This window comes from Mustela nivalis (assembly GCF_964662115.1).
Source record: "Mustela nivalis genome assembly, chromosome: 6".
Taxonomy (NCBI): Eukaryota; Metazoa; Chordata; class Mammalia; order Carnivora; family Mustelidae; genus Mustela; species Mustela nivalis.
In genome coordinates, this window is record NC_139025.1 from 91,060,783 (window position 1) to 91,079,293 (window position 18,511).

Consider the following 18,511-nt stretch of genomic DNA (forward strand, 5'->3'; position numbering starts at 1 on the left):
AGTCAGGAAAGTTCTCTCTGAGGTGACATTTGAACTAAGACCTGAATGCGAAGAAATGCCAGTTTGGGGGAGAGCAGGGAAACAGTGCAGGGAATAGCAAGTGCAAATGCTTTATGGTATGAATATAAAAAACGCCGGGATAGAAACATAAGAGGAGAGATAGTATGTAGACATCATATCGTATATAGTTTTGGAGGGTGAGATAAGAAGTTTGGATTTCATTCTCAGTACAGTAGATTTTAATTGCAATCCAGGGAATATTTTAGAAAGGATCTTCTGGCTAATGGGTGGAAACTGGGTGGGAGTGAAAGAGCAAAAGTAGCAGTAGGGTCACCAGTGACTCCAGGTAAGAGATGATGGTGGTCTCTACTATTAAAGATTAGGATAGGGCGCCTCGGTGGCTCAGTTGGTTAAACAACTGCCTTCAGCTCAGGTCGTGACCCTGGAGTCCTGGGATCGAGTCCCACATTGGGCTCCCTGCTCGGCAGGGAGTCTGCTTCTCTCTCCCACCCTTCCCCTTCTCATGTTCTCTCTCTCTCTCTCTGAAATAAATAAAGACTTAAACATATATTAAAAAATAATAAAAAAATAAAGATTAGGGTAACTGATACATACTGAGGCTAGAGGCAGCAGGACCTGATGATGATTGTGGAAGGATGGAGGAAAAGACGAATTGGTCATAGCTTGAACAACTAGGTGAATGGTATGGACATTTACTGAGATAGGAAAGGAGAGGGTTTAGTGGGGGAATATCAAGAGCTCTCTTTGGGACTTGTTAAATGTGAGATGCCTAGTAAACATTCAGTTGAAAATACTGAGAAGGCAGTTGAATATGTGTGTTGAGAGTACCCGAGCAAGCTGTGGGCTTGAATATAAATTTTGTATTTTTTCACCCAAGATGGTATTTAAAACTGTAGGATTGACTGATATGTCCCAGGGAATGTTATTTGTGAACATGTAACTTTTACTGTATCCTACATTAGATTGAGAGAGCTGAAGCTAGGAACCGTGTCTGATTTATTCCCCATGTACCCCCAGTGCCTAGCGTTGTACTAGGTGCACATTGTGTGATGAGTATTTGTTAAAAGAGTGAGTGAATTAATGGGTAAACATAACAGAGCATTAAAAATATAGAAGTAGGGATGAACATTCTCAGCAGTATTGGGCCATGGAGAGCAAACATGAATGCCTAATTTCTGCTAGATACCGTTTTGGGCTCTTATAGGCTGCAAAGATAAATAAAATGTGATCCTTGTATTTAGGGAGTTCAGTTTCTGGGAGACTTTAAGAGACTCATCATAGTTCAGTCAATAAATGCCAGAATAGAGATGTGAGGGAAATGCTTTGAGAACACAGTTTTAAATTGAAAGTTTTGTCTAAGAAAAGACTGTCAAGAAAGAATCTTCTCCCCATTGAGAAAGTGCCATTTTAGATGGACTTTAAAACATAAATAGTGACATGAGGAAATGGGTTTTCTAGCTGGAGGGGGTATCTTGGATTTAGGTGGTGGTTTATTCTTTTTCTTCTTCTCTTTCTCCTCCCATTTCTCCTTCCTCCTTCTTCATTTCTGAGTACCTGACCAGAGAAGGTATTTTTAAATTATTATTAAATGAGTAAGTTGCAGAGCTTAAAATTTAGTTTTAAAGAGATCAGAAATCTGAACTTTGTGAATTTAGTTTTTTATGCTACTGTATTTTATGTCCTTTTTGTCTTACACTAAAATTTATTTTGAACAATCTATGCTGTCATAGCTATGTTAAGTGGGAAATGGAAAGAGTTTCTGTTTTGCATGAGACTGGAGAGTATGGGGGAAGGCAGTAGTGTCTGAGAGGTCACAGGTTCGACCCCAAGGAAAAGCTGGATCAGATATTTACAGTAAGCAGTTTTGATCAGAAGATAGGATTTACATATGTGTTTGGAAGACCCTAAATCCATGAAAACTGATCGGATTCAGTTCTCTTAATGGTATGAGGTGAGTAAAAGTAGTTTGTGTGATGCCCATAGACAGTGGAATGAGGAATCAGAATGCCATACGATGGGCCGTTGATATATGGGTTGGAGAGACTTCCTCAGGGTCAGTGTCCTCACTGCTCGTGAGGCCCTTTGGGTGTGCTTACTGGGATAGGTACTTAGCTATAGAAGCAAAGAAGATATGAGTCCCATCTCTTTAGTGTTCCACTTAGGCAGACAGGAAGATAGACAAGCAATCAAATGATTGATAATACAGAAAGATAAAACTATAGTAGAGTTCTTTATGAAATGAAGAGAAGGAAGAAACAATTATCACCCTCAGGTAGGGTTGAGGAAAACCTCATAGAAGAGGTAACATTTCAGATTTTACTTTATTTGTTCATTCAGCCTTGCACCTGTGTGTATATACCTACATACGTCAATCCATTGGCTATTATTTGAGTTCCTCCAGTATACCAGACACTGTGCAGATAACACTTTCTTATAAATGTGTTGAATCTTTGTGCTTACCAGAGTTTTCTGTTTTTCAAGAGATTGCAGTTTAGTTTCTTTTTTAAAAAATGCATATTAATAAGACAAGTTTTTTCTTGATATTATATAATAATATACAACCCATCTAAAGATCTGGAAATATTGTGTGTGTGTGTGTGTGTGTGTGTGTGTGTGTATTCTGCTGAAGTATATCAGTTCTTTTGTTCTCTGTAATAACCTGCTTATAGATTAGAAACTTTTTAGATTTCGTTATGTGTGTCTGGGTGTCCACTAATCACTTAAAGTTATTGTTTTACAAGTAAACATTCCTGAAGATTTTGAATCTGATTTTCAATACTTGCTCAATTCTTAACTAATTGTAATTTTTGGAGAGCTCACTTAACTCTAGGTTCTAGGGTGTTCTTTCTAGGCAGTTTCTGGGTTTCATTGTCTCTATGTTGAAGATGTTTGACTGTGGTTATTAAGTTCCTCTGTTCCTACTGTTCCTCTTGGTGTGGTTAGAAAAGTTTGTTTTGTTTTTATAAATCACAAGAGCAGGGTGCAGTGCAGGGCATTACTGGCATTTAGTGGATTGGGGCCAAGGATGCTGACTGGCCTGCATGCCTGTATAGTCCTCCTAGGAGGTGGGATTACTCTGTCCTCCCAATGCCTGTAGTGCCCTATTAAGAAATAGCTTGTTACTGTATGAATCCAATCTTCTAGCTCAACAATGGTATGAACCTGTGACTTATTATTTATACTATTTATTTTTGCAGTTAGCATGTAAATACTGGGCTCCTCATATCAAGAAAAAATCACCTTTTGATATAAAGGTAAGTATTTTGGGGTTACAACATTCTTTTTGTATAGGTATGTTCTTTTTATCTCATTTTTAAGGACTAATTCAACAAAAGCATTCCCTGCTCTGAGGGGAGCCTGCTTCCCCTTCTCTCTGCCTGCCTCTCTGCCTGCTTATGATCTCTGTCAAATAAATAAATAAAATCTTAAAAAAAAAAAAAAAAGTCCAGTGCTCTATCCGCTACATGACAGAGCCACCTTGAATACATGATTTTAGTGGTTGTTTCTAGGACTCTTTTCATATATATATATATATATATATATATATATATATATATTTTATTATTTATCTTCTACTACTTTGCTTTCTATTATTTTACATTTTGAGGACTATGATGAGGTTATAAAAAAATCTTTTAAGTAATTATTTCAGTAATATTTTATAAGTATCCTAAGCCAGCTTATTTTATATAAACTGAGTAACTGGAAACTACCAACTTGGGATCTAAAAATATGCTGTTTGAGATATTAAATATTTTTATATTTTTGATAACAGGTCATTGAAGATATATATGAAAAAGAGATTGTCAAATCGAGGTAAGAATGAGTTTAATTTTCATATATAGAGGTTAGGTGGGACCAAGTTGGATCTCTTTTGCAATTCTAAACTAAATGTGATCGTAACTAGGAACTTTTTTCTTTCTTTTTGATTTGGTCATTGGGGAGATGGTGACCAGAAAAACTTATATCTAGCTGCTTCAATGTATAGAATATATGTAAAATAATAAAAATAAATAATAGAAAAGAAGGGGGTAAGTTTCGAGAAATCTTCGGTGTCCCTTAACCCTTGATTTATTTATCTACATATTTTTTTTTAATACAGAAAGCTTATACTGTACACATCATTCCATCTCATCTTTTTTTTTTTTTTTAATGTATTTTGGGTATGTTTCTGTATCTGCAGCTGTAGACATACATGCCTACATGTGAGTGCTTTAGAAGAATAATTGATTAAGTGTTTTCATATAAAATGGAAACATTTAGGTTATGACTAAAAAAACTTAAAAATCTCAGATTTGTTATTTTTCATGTGTTTGAGCCCTAGAAGGTTAATTTTACTAAATATTATGAAGGCAAATCCATGGTAGCATCAAAATGAGAAGCTAGTTGTTTTTGCTTTAATGATTGATTTGTGAGCATATAAAAGGAAGCAGGACCAAAGGTCATGTTAAGGATTTTGTTTCTTATCTGAAGAATAATGAGAAGTTAAGCATGTAAGCTTAACTTGGTTAAGATGGTGATATTTAAAAAAAATAATTTGAGGGTATAAGAAGCAAGAAATTAGGTGAGTATTGTAGTAATTACATTCCAGATAATGGTGGCTTGAATTAGCTTGGAAGATTGAGATACAGAGGTGTGCCAATTTGAGATAGAAGTGGCAAGATGGTTGGTGGTTGGATGTAGTAGATGAGGGAAAGGGGAGAATCAAAGGTGACTTCTCTAAGTTTTTGGCTTAGGTTAATTAGTGGATTCCATTACTGATTTCTCCGTTGTTGTTAGAGATGGAGTTGGACATAGATCATTAGTCCACTTTTAGAAAGGTTGAATTCTAAGTAGTAAAGAGCCATGCAGATGGAGATGTAGAGTAAACAGTTGGGTATCTCAGTACAGAGCTCACAAAAGATGACAGAGTTGAGCCGCTTTGTATCAACCACTATGTCAGTGCTAAAGGAACAACAGTGAACATGGCAGATAAAGTCTCTACTCACTGAGCTTGTGTTCTAGTTCTAGTCCAGACAGGAAATATACAGGTATATAGTGTTTCAGGTAGTATTATAAATTTCAGTGTGTTTAGGGTAGTTACAAGGACCATTTTAGATTGAATGATCAGGGAAATCCTCTAAAGATACAACATTTGAGCAGATACATAACTTATGACTTGGTCTGGGAATGGGTATGGATGAGATTACCTAATAAAACTTAAATAAATGGGTAGATAAATTCTAGGATTCTTTTTTCTTACATATTAAGGATATACCAATCTGAAAATCATCTTGAACCTTCTCAATTAGTTTTCTGTCTCTTCAGAGTGGCTTTACTTCAGTGGAAAGTAATTGCTTGTGATTTTGTTTGCTTGTTTGTTTCATTCAAAACCTTAGTGATTAATATTTCTTCTTAAAGATAATTTTTATGTGACTAATAATCAAAAGCTGCCAGTGTTTTTAAATTATATACTTGGCTACATTATTTTTAGTTGTAAAAGAAGTAACTGTTGTTGGCCAGGCTCACGAAGATTTATCATGGCCCTCTTACCAGTCATTTTCTCACCTTGTATACATTTGAATACTTAAAGTAAACATTACATTTTGCCCTCGATCTCAAAGTTCAGAAAGTGAAGTGTACTTCTATAATACATAAACTGTCATGTGTATATATGTTTTCATCATAAGTGTACTCTTGAATTCCCATTCCCTGAGGTAAATAATATATATTTACATTTTTAAATGACCGTGTTTTAGCCTAGTGTCTGAGGAAGCTGTTTTGCTGAGTTATGTGCTGGTAATATCTTCATTATTGGAGAATGACAATATAAGATTTATTAACTTGTTTGTAGGCTATCAAAATAGACAGTTTAAAGCTGTAAGGTACTCTTCATATTACACATTAATGTTCTTATAATATGCATTTTTTGCATATCAACCCTATTTCTGTAGGAGGAATCTGGGAAATAAATCAATCAGTTCTTAATATTCTTATGGTAAGAATAACTTCTAGGATCTCAAAAGTGGTGAAATACCATCTCGCTCAGTCACCCATGAATGTGTGGTCTATTACACAATTGATTTGAAATACGAAATATGAAATACGAAAAGGATATTTCGTATCCTTACATTTCCAGATTTGGCAAACATATCTTAATATTTTTTCTGTTTAATTTTAATGTATTAAAAATAATCATAATTGTTATTTGTTAAGTGCTTACTGTGTACCAGATTCTGTTCTAAGCACCTTGCATATATAGTAGCTCATTTTTCCTCACAACAACATGTGATAGTCACAGAATTATTCTTGTTTTATTGATGAGGAAACTGCAGTACAGAGGGGTTAAATAGTAGTTAACCCAAAATGTTTCCCAGTAGTTAGAGGAAGAGCTAGGTATTAAATCCTCATTCTTTGACTCTTATCCAATACTCCATTCTTTTTTTTTTTTTTTAAGGATTTTATTTATCCATTTGACAGAGACAGAGAGAGAGAGAAAACAAGCCTGGGGTAGTGAGAGAAAGAGAAGCAGGCCTCCCACCGAGCAGGGAGCCTGATGTGGGGCTCGATCTCAGGACCCTGGGATCATGACCCGAGCCGAAGGCAGAGGCTTTAACCCACTGGGCCACCCAGGCACACCCTCCAATACTCCTTTCTTAAGTAGTGCAGGGAACATTGCCTTTTAGAATCCCTTAAACAGCACACTTTGGTATGAAAATTAATTCTGTTATGAATCCATCTAAGTGGCTTTTATGCAGAAAAAAAAGTGAGTTGTACTATAGTTTACTTTTGCAAATGTTCATATTTGTTTTGATTTAAAATGTTTAAACCCCAGGGTGCCTGGCCAGCTTACCCAGAAGAGCATGTAACTCTTGACCTCATGGTCATAAGTTTGAGACCCACATGGCATGTAGAAGTTACTTAAATAAATTTTAAAAACTTAAAAAGTGTTTGAACCCCTTTGCTATGAAACATAATACAGAAAAGGGCATAAAACAGAAATGTTTAGCCTTCTAGATTATTACCATTCATAACCACCACCAAGATAATAAAAGCCGGTATTTGTTAGCATCCCAGAAGCCCTTGCATGGCCTTTTGCTTTAACTAATTTTGAGTTGTAAGTATGGAAACATGAACACTATAGTTTTGCTTGTTTTTAAACTTTAAATAGAATCATGTGATATACTCTTTTGTGGCTGGCTTCTTTTGTTCACTATTCTTATTTGTTTTTTTAATCATCTACTTTACAACAAATCTGGATATGGGTAGTTCAGAAGTTAATGTGAGAGCCTTTGTCAACCTTTTCACAATTTGGGGGGGAGGTGCTTTCCGTATGTGGTTGCAATAGCGCTGCCACAGCTCCAGACCTCACGTGTTCACACAGTTATTTCCCAAGAGAACCAGCAGTGGCAATTAGAGCAGCAAGGCTTATTGGCAGAATAAAACTCCAAATTTAATGAATACCACCAAGAATGCTAGAGTTAAAATTAAAATTGAGTGTTTTTGCTTTATTTTGACCTATCATGACTTGTTTTTCTCTTGTCCAGTCATTCGGAAGTAAATTGTCTACTTTGCCACTTTTGAATATGAGGAAACTGGGTCCCAGAATGTTTAAAAGATGTTGTGAAGGTAGTTTTGAGTCATGACCAAAATATGATGATCTTCTCTTCTTTTTTAAAAATTAATTAATTAATAATAATAATACTTTTTTTTTTTTTTTAGGGAGAGAGAAGGCAAGGGGGCAGGGGTAGGGCAGAGGGAGATGGAGAAAGATCTTAAGCAGGCTCCACACATAAAGTGCAGAGGCTTGATCCCACGACCCCAAGATCATGACCTGAGCCTAAACCAAGAGTCAGAGGCTCAACCAACTAACAACCCAAGGCACCCTTAGAATATGGTCTTCTATATTATGAGCTGGTATTTTTTCTTTCTTTCACCAAGAGGTCCTTTCTGTGACTGAAGAAATTAAGCATGCAGTTGTGCATAGTGGACACTGAGTGAATTCTGTTAACCGTCATGTCTGCAGCTGGAGACCGTGTGTGTGACACACAAGATGTTATATCCACTCCATGGTCTGGCTGGCTGTAGAAGCCAGTACTTTCTCAGTGTTCTATCTTTGTGCTTTTGCACAGTAAAAACTTTCATTTTATTCTCAGTAAAGTTCTGTGACATTGTTTGCTTAGTGAAACTATGTAAGAGATTGGAAATCAGGGGAGTAGTATTTTAACAGGATAATCGTCTCTTGGGGTATTATAGATTCATAATGTCTACACATTTAATTTTCAAAGCTGGAGGCTGTTATCTAGTGGCAGTGTTCTACTCTGACTACTGTATTTCCAATATGCAAAATGGTAAAACCGAATTAGTGGACATTTGAACCTGCCTTTGGAGAGATACCTGGTAACTACAGCATTATTTATTCTTATGAAACAAAGTATTTTTATTTTAAAAAGACAGTCCAGTAAATAAAGATATCTAATACTTTTTTCACAATTTTGTCATATTGTAGACTTAAGGTCAAGACTTATAAAAGCTGTGAAAAGTCTGATTCCTGTGATGGAGATACATGTGTCCCATGTACTTTCAGGAGGGCATGACTTCAGAATGTTTCCTTTTGAATATTGATAAAAGGATGTTTGTCATTGCTTAAGAAGTTAATATAGGCTACCTATTGGCAATTGTGATCCAATAATATGGATAGTGATGAACATTTGTGTTTTCATTAAAATTATTTGCCTTATTAACCTATGTGTTATATCTCAGTATGTCATGGTTCTAATTATGTTTGTTAATACAGGTAAGGTAAGGTTTCATCTCTCCTATTAAGTAACTTTTCTTAGTTTTTAAAAAATAAACTACCCTGACAAAATACAAAGAAAAAGTATAAAAGCAAAATTAACTTTCTTCATTGCATATTAAAATATGATTCTGATATGTGGGTCAGTATTAAAACAAGATTCTGAAATGCATCTGTATTAATGACTGAAATATTTATATTTTCTGTTTAAACATTTTTATTATTTATTTTTATACTTTAGGTTTGCCATCAGAAAGATAATGCTCTTGGAATTTAGGTGAGTTAAAAGACTTTACTTTGATGAAGTTAAAGATGGTGTCAGATCTATATTGTCTGTATACCATAGGGATACCTGTATCATGTTTTTTTAATTCTAGTGTAGTTAACATACAGCATTATGTTAGGTTCAGATGCAATATAGTGATTTAACAATTCCATACATCAGTAGGTGCTCATCTTGACAAGGGCACTTCTAAATCCCTGCCACCTATTTCACCCATCTACCCATATCATCTTGAGCAGATCATCTACTTTCATAGCCTCAGTTCCTTATCTGAAAATGTTAAGAATGGATTTGGAGTTTACTGTGTAGTCAGATAACCCCCAAGATAAAACATTAGTATTAGTATTACTATCAAAATGTGACAGACACAAGCCAGTGATAAACCTCTGAGGCATCCAGCAGAAACAAATGTAAGGGTACTCTGGAAGGATATGTATCCCAATTGCATTGCAGAAAAATTCCTATAGAACCCTAGTAAAATTGAGTTCTTAGTCCCTGATTATAAAGCATGTTAGGATAATAATCAACTGTAAGCTGGTCAGTTGAAATAACAGGAGAATTATATCCTCATCCTACCCACGCAGGACCTTAGATAATAATTGATATACACTGTCAAATCATTATGTTTAAAACTGAATATAAAAGAAGAAATTGTGCATACATGCAATAGGATACTAAAAATGGATAGATTTGGGGAAAACAGAAATAAAAACTATTGAAATTTTAAAACTCAGTGGACAAATTAGATACAGGCACATTGGAGATATTGCAAGTTCAGTTTGAGACCACCGCAATAAAGCAAGTCAAACGTATTTTCTGGTTTCCTAGTGCATCATATAAAAGTGTTATGTTTATACTATATTATAGTCTATTAAGTGTGCAACAGAATTATGTCTAAAAAAAATTCTATATACCTTAATTTAAAAATACCTACTTGCTAAAAAGTGCTAACCGTCATTTGAGCTTTCAATAAGCATAATCACAAATCATGGATTACCATAACAAATATAATAATCAGAAAGTTTGAAATATTCTTATTGCCAAATTCTTTGATAATTCTTACTATCAAAATGTAACAGACACACAGTTAGCAAATACTGTTAGGAAAAAATGGTGCTGTTAGACTTGGTCAATGCAACATTGCCACAAGCCCTTCAATTTGTGAAAAATGCAACGTCTGCAAAACTGAATAAAGCAAAGCACAATAAAAGAGCATAGGCCTGTGGTGGATTAGACACAGCCAAAGAGGGGATTAGAGGATTGGAATATAGAAAATTAATTAATAATAGCAAAGAGAAATAGAGATGAATAATATAAAAGGAAATTCAGAGATACAGAGGTGAAAATCCGAAAGTCCAATAAGAATTTCAGAAGAAATTTAGGGAGAATGGAGAAGTAGCCATTTAGAAGAGATGGTGGTTAAGAATTTTCTACAGTTGAAACATGAGTTTTAGATTCAGGAAGTACAGTAATACTCAATAGAACAACTGAAGACTGACAAAGACGGAATGAAGACCTCATCTGCTAGAGGAAAAAAAGACATTACTCAAACAAGGATGCAGAGGTTAATTGTAGATTTCTCTGCTGTAGTAATAGAGAATGTAATAGAATAGGACCAATACAAGAAAAAAATTACAACCCAGAAAGAATTATATAACCAGCTAAATTGTCATGAAATAAATTTCAAATAGATTAATACTAACAGATTTGCTGAGAGAAGTTCTAAAGGATATAATTTGGGAAAAAGGAATTTAAACTTTTAAGAAAGGAATGAAAAAAGCTTTGTTCATTTTATTTATTAAAGAGCATTCAAGTGCTTTACTTGGAGCCTTTTGGCCATCATTTTAAGTAAAATTCCACTTGTCCGGTTTCTTGGGTTCTTATAAATAAAGTAAGTATTGCTAAAGATTGAAGTACTGATGTGAGCATAAGAGGAAGTAGAAAAATCACAGTGTTACAGCAGAATCTGAAGCACCTAACTGTGTGGGTTTGTTCATAGGCCTGCACACATGTGTGTGAATGCAACATGCATGTGGCGTGATTTAAAAGTGGGAACAAAACACCTTGCTTTTTTAAAATTGACGCTCAAGAGTATTTTAACCCCAGTGTGGTAAATGATGTTTATAAGTACCCTGAATGGTAGCTAAGTTCTCTTGTAGAAATCAGAAATACTAAAATTTATATATAATAATTGTAGCTTTGGAGAATAAGAGTTTATGCTTTCAAGGCAGGAAGACAGCAAAGATTACTAACATGTAATTATTACCATCAGAACACTGGATATTCTTATCTAAAACTCTTCATGAAATAAAAAACCAGAATGATATTATGGGCAATTTCAGCAGATAAATGTATCTGAGACATTAATATTACCTCATATGAGGGCCAAATAACTTCCAGAAACTAAGAAAGAAACTTAATAAAAAGAAGCATTTTAATACCTGATTTACTAGGTATTCAACATAAGTCAGGTTTCAAGTTAACTGGCATTTTCCCTCCAAGATACCAAAATTCTTATTTTGAGACTGTGGTGAACAATACTCCTTAATAAATTTTAAAAATTGCTAGCAGATAGCAATGACCTAGATTATAGGTAAGTTTGTAAAGGATTTCCAAGTCATGTAGTTTTTAAAAAGTTTTCAGAAAGTTGTAGATAATCATGATTTTCCAGGTGAGTGACATATTATGGTGAGTGGTGTTAACTAATGAAGTATTCTGTGCTTTTTCACTCTTCACAGCCAGTATCTTGAAAATTACCTCTGGATGAATTATTCTCCAGAGGTGTCCAGCAAGGCCTATTTAATGTCAATCTGCTGTATGGTGAATGAGAAATTCAGAGAAAATGTCCCTGCATGGGAGGTAACAGATTTAAATTACTTCAGAGCTTTCATACTCTGTTTAAGCCATTAAAAAATAGAACTTTTGACTGATAATAAATAATGCTTTTAGAATGGAACTTTCCCCCAAAATTAAGTGTTGAGAAAAAAGTGGATATATGAAGAATACTATTCTTTTTTGGTTTCAATACTTTGTTCAAACTAATTTACTATGAACCAAAGCATTATGAAAGTGAAATTATTTTTCTATTTTGGGCTTGAATGAAGAATGGCATGGATTATAAAGACTTTTCTTTAGATCAAAATGAAGTTTATATTAATTAGCACAAATCGTGCTCAAATGAGATATTTTTCAGTGTCCTTTTTCACAACAGGGAGTATATATTTGTTTTCTATACATTTCCAAAGTTAAGACATATGTTCATATTATAATTTCACTTTTCTCTTTATCCCCAATTTAGAATCTGCTTCCCCCCCCCTTTTTTTAAAGATTTTATTTATTTATTTGTCAGAGAGAGAGCGAGTGAGAGCGAGCACAGGCAGACAGAGTGGAAGGCAGAGTCAGAGAAGCAGGCTCCCTGTGGAGCAAGGAGCCCGATGTGGGACTCTATCCCAGGACGCTGGGATCATGACCTGAGCTGAAGGCAGCTGCTTAACCAACTGAGCCACCCAGGCGTCCTTGCTTTCCCTTTTTGAAATTTCTAGTAGACTGACATTTTCTCTTTGTGCTAGTGTTAATAGAGGCTTGGTCAGTAGAGGTCCAAAATCTAGGTTCTGTTTGGCTGCCATAGAATGATCAGGTCATCAACTTTTTTAAATGAAGAAAAGGCATGGGTGCGTGTCATCTTTTTGTGTCAATGGTCTCTAAATTAAGGAAGTATTAAACTCCTTAATACTTCTCTTGGATAGGATATTCCTTAAGAAGAGCCATCTTTGGGGAGATTAGAGCCCAGAATAAACTATGGGCCTGCTGTATTATTGAAAGATCCTGCAGATTTCTTGAAGTTTCTTCAAGCTATTACAGGAAGGGAGAGGCAAGATTTTTTTGAGCTAAAAAATGACCTGATCAGTTTGCATGTTGGTGATTAGGACTTGAAGTAGAGGAATACAGATGAAGAGAAGAGGATATACTAAGATTTAGAAAGTAGAATTGAGGGCACCTGGGTGGCTCATTTGGTTAAGCGACTGCCTTTGGCCCAGGTCATGATCCCAGAGTTCCAGGATGGAGTCCCGTATCAGGCTCCCAGCTCCATGGGGAGTCTGCTTCTCCCTCTGACCTTCTCCCCTCTCATCTTCTCTCTCACTCTCTCTCTCTCAAATAAATAAAATCTTTTTTTTTTTTTTTTTAAGTAGAATTGACAGGATTTCATAACTGAATAATTAATATTCGGGAAGGGTGTTATTTCCGGTAAGTTTCCAGTCTTGGGCAATAGTGTAATAGATGAGTGTAATAGATGATACTGCCATTTACTGTGATAGGTAATAATAATAGAGGGTTGAGAGGTACCAAGGAGGGTACAAAAACTGTTGAATTGATTTTTGGACTTACTGAGTTTAAATTGCCTTTTGAATATCTAGATGAAATTGTCTAGTAGACAGAGGAATCCTGGAATGTAGAGTTAATAATGAGAGTAATCTACTGAGGATATATATTTGGAATCATTAGCATATGTTTTTGAATTCAAGGGATGGGAAAAGAAGAATGAGGTTAGAACCGTAAAATATCAACATCTATACAACAGAAGAAGAGGAGCCCTCAGCATTTGAAAAGGAGTGTGGGGTTGAGTCCCCTGGACTTGATAACCCTAATAGCCTCAGGGACATCCTTGAGGTGGGAGCCTATTTTAGAGAAGTAAATGAAAACAACTAATGTAGACCACACATTTGGAGCACTTACCTGAAAGAAGAGATGTGGAAGTAACTTGATGGGGAGGTAGATCAGTGGGAAGCTTGAATATATTTACATTGTCTACTTTTTGTATATTGCATGTTAAGACGAAAGAGCTAATACGACGCAGACATGGGAGAGGCTGTCTTTGAGATTAGAGATTAGTTAGTGGGAAACTAATTTTTGCTAAACATTTTTTTTTGCTTATGTTAGAAGAATTAAAATGTTTATTAAGATCCTTAGAAAACAAACACTAGGCTAAATGTGAGCATAATCCACAAAAGAAAAAAATAAAGGAAGTAAGCCATTATTTTAGGGACACCTGACTGGCTAAGTCAGTAGAGCATGAAACTAGATCTTGGGGTCATGAGCTCAAGACCCATGTTTGGCGTAGGGATTACTTAAAATATCTCTCTATATGTATATACATATATAATAAATATATGTATGTACATATATGTATATATAATATATACATACACATTGTATATACAATGCATATATACATTGTATATATAATGCATATACATGCATGTACATACATACATACATACATGTATATATATATTTTTTTAAACACGCATAAAACATTATTTTATTAGGTAAAGGTTGCTGCAACTCTCTCATGATCTTGCCAGAAACCTATATTTGATTTGTTACCATTAATTATAATTAAGCAAATAATCTTTTTGTAATTTTTTGGTGTTGTTACTAGACTCCTAAAAAGAGTCTACTGATGTTTGTTTAAGGGAGAAAAAGTGGAGAGCAAGCCATATCAAAATAAATTTTTATTCTTTCTCTTTTCAGACTTTTAAGAAGAAGCCAGACCACTTCCCATTTTTTTTTAAGTGTATCTTGAAAGCAGCATTAGCTGAAACTGATGGTGAATTTTCACTCCATGAACAGACGGTCTTACTGCTTTTTCTTGACCATTGCTTCAATAGTTTGGTAATTCTACTTTATCTTTTGGGAAAACTTTCACATTCTCTTGTATTTTAAGTGGAACATAAATGAAATTACTTGTATAGCCAACTCTTCATCCGTGGTAGCAGGGATGGAGGATAATGCCAAAGCTTCGTTTTGGCCACTTCTCAATAAAAGCAGTTTAGAAGAGCCATTCACTTTTAAAATAGATTTGGGCTGGATCTCCTTTTTTCTGTCTTGACTCTTAAGGAAAGTGGTAATTAGAACTGAAATTCTCCAAAGGTAGAACAGCAAAGAATCTAGCCAGTATGAACTTTGAGTAATGAGATCTGTGCCACAGTTGCCCACAGAAACTAGCTTTATTACTTTTCAGACATCCTTCATGCACAAGCTCCCAGGTCAGCAGGAGAGTTTTGTTTTGAATTGACTAGTTAGGGGCAGTTGTGGATGATCTCTGAAAATCTCTTGGGTGTGTATGACATATTTTCATCCCTCATAAGAGTACCTTCAAAAGAATTAAATATTTACAGTAATTAATATTTCTTTTGCACTTCTCTACTGTGGTTAAGTGAAGGTCTGTACCTATTTATTTAAAAATATGTGCTTCTGAAATGATTGTGCTTTCAACCCATGCAGGACCCCAAAGCTGGGGGTTCTTTCTTAAGACTGGATGTTGATAGATGGATGGTTATTACTTGTTGTAGGTACTACCTCACATGAATCTTGTAAAGGCATTTTTAAAAAAATGCCTTTACAAAAAATAATCTTAAAAAAAAAAAAAAAAGATTTGTGAAGCCCCCAGTAGATGCCACTATTACCACCTTAACATTTACTGAACTACACGATGCAAATGTAAATATAGACAGGACACTTTATCAGAAATTGAATTAAAAAAAAGATTTTTATTTAGAATTAGTAGTTTGGTGCTAGGTTTGGTTAACTTAGAAGCTAGTTTATTATTAAAATACTTCATTTTGGGGCATTCGGGTGGCTCAGTGGGTTAAGCCTCTGCCTTTGGCTCAGGTCATGGTCTCAGAGACCTGGGATCAAGCCCCACATTGGGCTCTCCGCTCAGCCGGGAGTCTGCTTCCCCCTCTCTCTCTCTGCCTGCCTCTCTGCTTACTTGTGATCTCTCTCTCTCTTTGTGTCAAATAAACAAAATCTTTAAAAAAAAAAAAAAAACTTCACTTTTTTTCAGTATGCCATCAGTTTATTACTTGAGGTAGTTAGGTCTGTGAAGTAGCTAAAAACACTGAATTGGCTGAAACTGAATCATTGTTCCTAGGGAAAATACAGGGTTAGGTCCCTATGAGCCTATGATCACAGCATTTTCATCAGTTGATCAATACATAAACTTGTTTTATGTGTTTCTGTTTAAAGACATTTTATGTAATAATATATTGTTGATTTATTAACCTTGAAGTCATGGCCAACAGCACTATAACTGAAGTCTAAACAAACCTTATTTACCACAGGTATTTTCTCCACAAGATACAACACAGCCTTCTTGGAACTGTGGAACACTAACCAGCACTTTGAGCCCTTAATATGAAATATTAAAATATCATTAATTTGAAAGTATTGGTGGTATATTTTCACCCCAGGACTTAAAAAAGGTGTAGTTATTCCTTATGTAAATATTTATTTATTTTATTAATCGATTTATTTATTTTTTTTTCAAAGATTTTATTTATTTGACAGACAGAGATCACAAGTAGGCAGACAGGCAGGCAGAGAGAGAGAGAGAGAGAGACAGAGAAGCAGGCTTCCTGCTGAGCAGAGAGCCCGATGCGGGGCTCGATCCCAGGACCCCGAGTCATGACCCGAGCCGAAGGCAGCGGCCCATCCCACTGAGCCACCCAGGCTCCCTCCTTATGTAAATATTTAAATTAAAATACTGGTGTGCTTATAAATTTTTCTTTGTGCCTTAAACAGGAAGTAGACTTGATAAGGAGTCAAGTACAGCAGCTTATCTCCCTCCCAATGTGGATGGGCTTACAGCCTGTAAGTACCTAATTTCATTCAGAAACTTATGGGTATATGTATTATGTAAGTGGAAAATGCAGTTTAAGACAATGTAGCTTTAATATGGATATAAAATGGTAACTAAAAATCCCCTTTCCTGCTTAGAAAATATGTTTAATTTACTATGCATTAACTTATCATACATGTAGTTTTTTTAAATTTTAGTTTTTATGTATAAGCTAGGAGATCTTTCACCTAATGTCATTATTATGAGGTAAAATAAGGTAGTATCTGTTGAGCTCCTAAAAAAGGGTTAATTTAGCAAAATGTGGTTGTTATTCATGTGTGTGTTTGGGTGAGACTAAATACAGACTTGAATTTTTTATTTCCTTAGATTAGAATGTACACACAGTTAAAGGAGGTCTAGATCATATTTGATATTAATGACTTCCTTTTTTCTTACCTCAAATCCTTATTGGATCGTCTGTGTCACTATGGAAACCAAATTAATTGTGATCTTGGGGAATAAAGTAATAACTATCAAATTTCAGGATAAGTAATAAATTTACTGAAAATTCCACTTCTTGCATATGGGGTTTTTGCGCATATCCAGATATGCAGGCTTATTCACAAGTACCAGTTGATGGTGATAAAAACAGACATAAATAATGCTAAGTTAAAACTGATAAGTGCCATTAGAAAGAATATAGTTGTGTGGACATTTCTTTGTTTACATGTGACTGCTGTTTCTATGTTCAGTGTTTCAGACTCATTTTTCAGATTTCAGTGATTATACTAATTAGTGTTAATGCTTTAATTTTTCAAACTTAAATCCTTAATTTTAGAAATAGGAAAGAAATTTAATTGATTATTGAGCTTAAGACCTTGACAAGAAAAGGCAGTTTTTATTATTTTTTTGTATTATTAGCAATTATTAAAATTGAATGGTTTTTAAAAATAGAGTTATGAGTTTCATAGTTTTCAGATTTTATCATGTTGCTTTCAGGTTTAATCCTGTAGTATCCACATCTTAGAAAATTAGCTAATAGTGGATCTAATTTTTATCCTTGTAAACTTTAAAGGTACTGGTGATTTAATATCACATTATTCTTTCAGGCACGATTGGAATTAGAATTAAAAAAGACACCTAAGCTAAGAAAATTCTGGAACTTGATTAAAAAGAACGATGAAAAGATGGATCCAGAAGCAAGAGAACAGTATGTTCCCAAAGCTTATTCCTTGTTGGTTTGTTACGCTGTTTTGAGTCTTAGATGATATTGACTGATTTGTTGTTTCCTTTATATAAGGCTGAACCAAATAATTTACTGTCATATTTTTCATAAAGATGTGAAGGGAAAACCAGAACATCAGCATGTTATTCTTCTTTCTCCTCTGTCTGCCCCAGTGATAAGTATATCACTGATCTTCTGTCTGTCTGTTGACCATAGTTTGTCTCTCATGGATGGCTCTCGATTTTCTCCACAGTCTTCAGGCTGTCAATCCAACCTTTCTTTGTTTTTCTTAATCTCACACACTTAACAATGACTTTTATACACTCTAACCATCATGCTTTCATTCAACAAATAGTGAATATTTATATTTTTCCAGGTACTATTCTAGATATAGGGCATATAGCAGAGAACAAAGTGGAAGTAATTCTTGCTCTATGGAACTTACATTCTATTTGGGAAGGACAGCAGCAAACAGATCAATTATGTAGTGTTTTAGATGGTGATACATGCTGCGGAGAAAAATAAATCAGGTATAAGGATTAAAGAAGCAAGCGAGTGTTATGGGTTCTTTTAATAGTAATATTT

At 34.8% G+C, this 18,511-nt stretch overlaps 1 protein-coding gene across 1 annotated transcript in view; it reads left to right on the forward strand.

Annotated features, from left to right (window-relative positions):
* AQR (aquarius intron-binding spliceosomal factor) overlaps window positions 1-18,511 on the forward strand; it is a 101,957-nt gene that overhangs the window by 13,774 nt on the left and 69,672 nt on the right. Inside the window, exons 3-9 of the mRNA XM_082734290.1 lie at window positions 3,219-3,275; window positions 3,797-3,837; window positions 9,039-9,074; window positions 11,819-11,939; window positions 14,613-14,753; window positions 16,665-16,733; window positions 17,811-17,911. Of these exons, the coding sequence (XP_082590416.1) occupies window positions 3,219-3,275; window positions 3,797-3,837; window positions 9,039-9,074; window positions 11,819-11,939; window positions 14,613-14,753; window positions 16,665-16,733; window positions 17,811-17,911 (566 nt within the window). The remainder of the gene's footprint in view (window positions 1-3,218; window positions 3,276-3,796; window positions 3,838-9,038; window positions 9,075-11,818; window positions 11,940-14,612; window positions 14,754-16,664; window positions 16,734-17,810; window positions 17,912-18,511) is intronic.